The sequence below is a fragment of the Galeopterus variegatus genome, unplaced genomic scaffold, assembly GCF_000696425.1.
Source record: "Galeopterus variegatus unplaced genomic scaffold, G_variegatus-3.0.2 Scaffold2616, whole genome shotgun sequence".
Lineage (NCBI taxonomy): Eukaryota > Metazoa > Chordata > Mammalia > Dermoptera > Cynocephalidae > Galeopterus > Galeopterus variegatus.
Window position 1 is genome coordinate 97596 of NW_007728727.1, and position 1553 is coordinate 99148.

General features: G+C 37.3%; 1 protein-coding gene across 2 annotated transcripts in view; it reads left to right on the forward strand.

Moving 5' to 3' along the window:
• PPP1CC (protein phosphatase 1, catalytic subunit, gamma isozyme) overlaps positions 1-1553 on the forward strand; it is a 36727-nt gene that overhangs the window by 21478 nt on the left and 13696 nt on the right. For both annotated transcript variants that reach the window (XM_008582444.1, XM_008582445.1), the window contains exons 5-6: positions 871-1094; positions 1305-1439. In XM_008582444.1, coding sequence (XP_008580666.1) covers positions 871-1094; positions 1305-1439 — 359 coding nt within the window. The remainder of the gene's footprint in view (positions 1-870; positions 1095-1304; positions 1440-1553) is intronic.

Consider the following 1553-nt stretch of genomic DNA (forward strand, 5'->3'; position numbering starts at 1 on the left):
GATTTTTAAATCTATTTTGCTTTGCTTGGTGGTTGTACATTGTATAATGTAATTGAAATGGTGATTGCAGAGAGGATTTCTTTTTGTCTGTGGTCAGAAATTAGGCAACCATCAAAGAGCCAACATAATATATTTCAATGAAGGCATTGTCTCTGCTCTCCTACTTAGGCAGGCTTTGGTAGAGTTGGGCATGTGATTTTTAACCCAGATGATAACTGACTACATCTCAGCTGGTCTGATAGATTTGATGGTCTGTGGACAGCGCAGGTTTTCTAGACAGATACCCCACACCTGAGCATCTGCATCTTCTGTGCCTAGTCATTGCAAATAGTCAAAAATAACATTTAGTATGTACATTTCTCCTTATTCTCATTAACTGGGAAGGCACACAGAGGAGTAGTTTTTAACAAGCACAATAATAGATTGACCTTTCAAAAGGAGAGAACAGAACTAAGGTTACCAGAGGTGGGGGAGGGGTTAGTGAGGAATTGGTAAAGGGCCTCAAAAAATGATTACATTGTATAATGTTGAATGTACCAATTATTCTGATTTGAGCATCATATATTGCACACAGGTATTGATATTCAACTCTGTACCCCACAAATATGTACAACCAGTTATGTTTCAATTTAAAATTCATACTGTGCTCCATGAATTAGTGCACATAGTAAATTCCAGTTCTTGTTCAGTGGTTGTGTTTTGTTTTGGTTTTGCTTTGAAAACTAAGTAAATAAACAAAACATACCTATAGATTTAATTTAAGCTTTGGTGTCAGAGTTGTTGAGTCTCTCTGTAAACAAATGGAATTGTTAAAGTGATAACATCGTTTTAAAAATTCTTTGGTCTTTAATTTTTTTTCTCATTTAATAGGTTTATCACCAGATCTTCAATCTATGGAGCAGATTCGGCGAATTATGCGACCAACTGATGTACCAGATCAAGGTCTTCTTTGTGATCTTTTGTGGTCTGACCCCGATAAAGATGTCTTAGGCTGGGGTGAAAATGACAGAGGAGTGTCCTTCACATTTGGTGCAGAAGTGGTTGCAAAATTTCTCCATAAGCATGATTTGGATCTTATATGTAGAGCCCATCAGGTATTGATTTTGAATTTTACATGTACACTTAAGAGCATGTGTGTGAGCACAGATTCTCCTTGTTGATTTTGGTGGGTAGGTATTGCTTATTTATACAAAATGTCTCTGGAAACAACCTCTACAGGGTATCAGGCTCAATGGGAAACTGAAGAGTGGTTTTATTCACCTAAAATTTGCTCCTACTTATATTGAAAAAATTTTCTCTCCAAGGTGGTTGAAGATGGATATGAATTTTTTGCAAAGAGGCAGTTGGTCACTCTGTTTTCTGCACCCAATTATTGTGGAGAGTTTGACAATGCAGGTGCCATGATGAGTGTGGACGAAACACTGATGTGTTCTTTTCAGGTAGACCGTGTTTTCGACATTATTTCCTCTTATTATGTTTGAATTTTGCTGATTTTAAAAAAAAAAAAATTGCTGGGCCGGCCCGTGGCTCACTTGGGAGAGTGCGGTACTGAT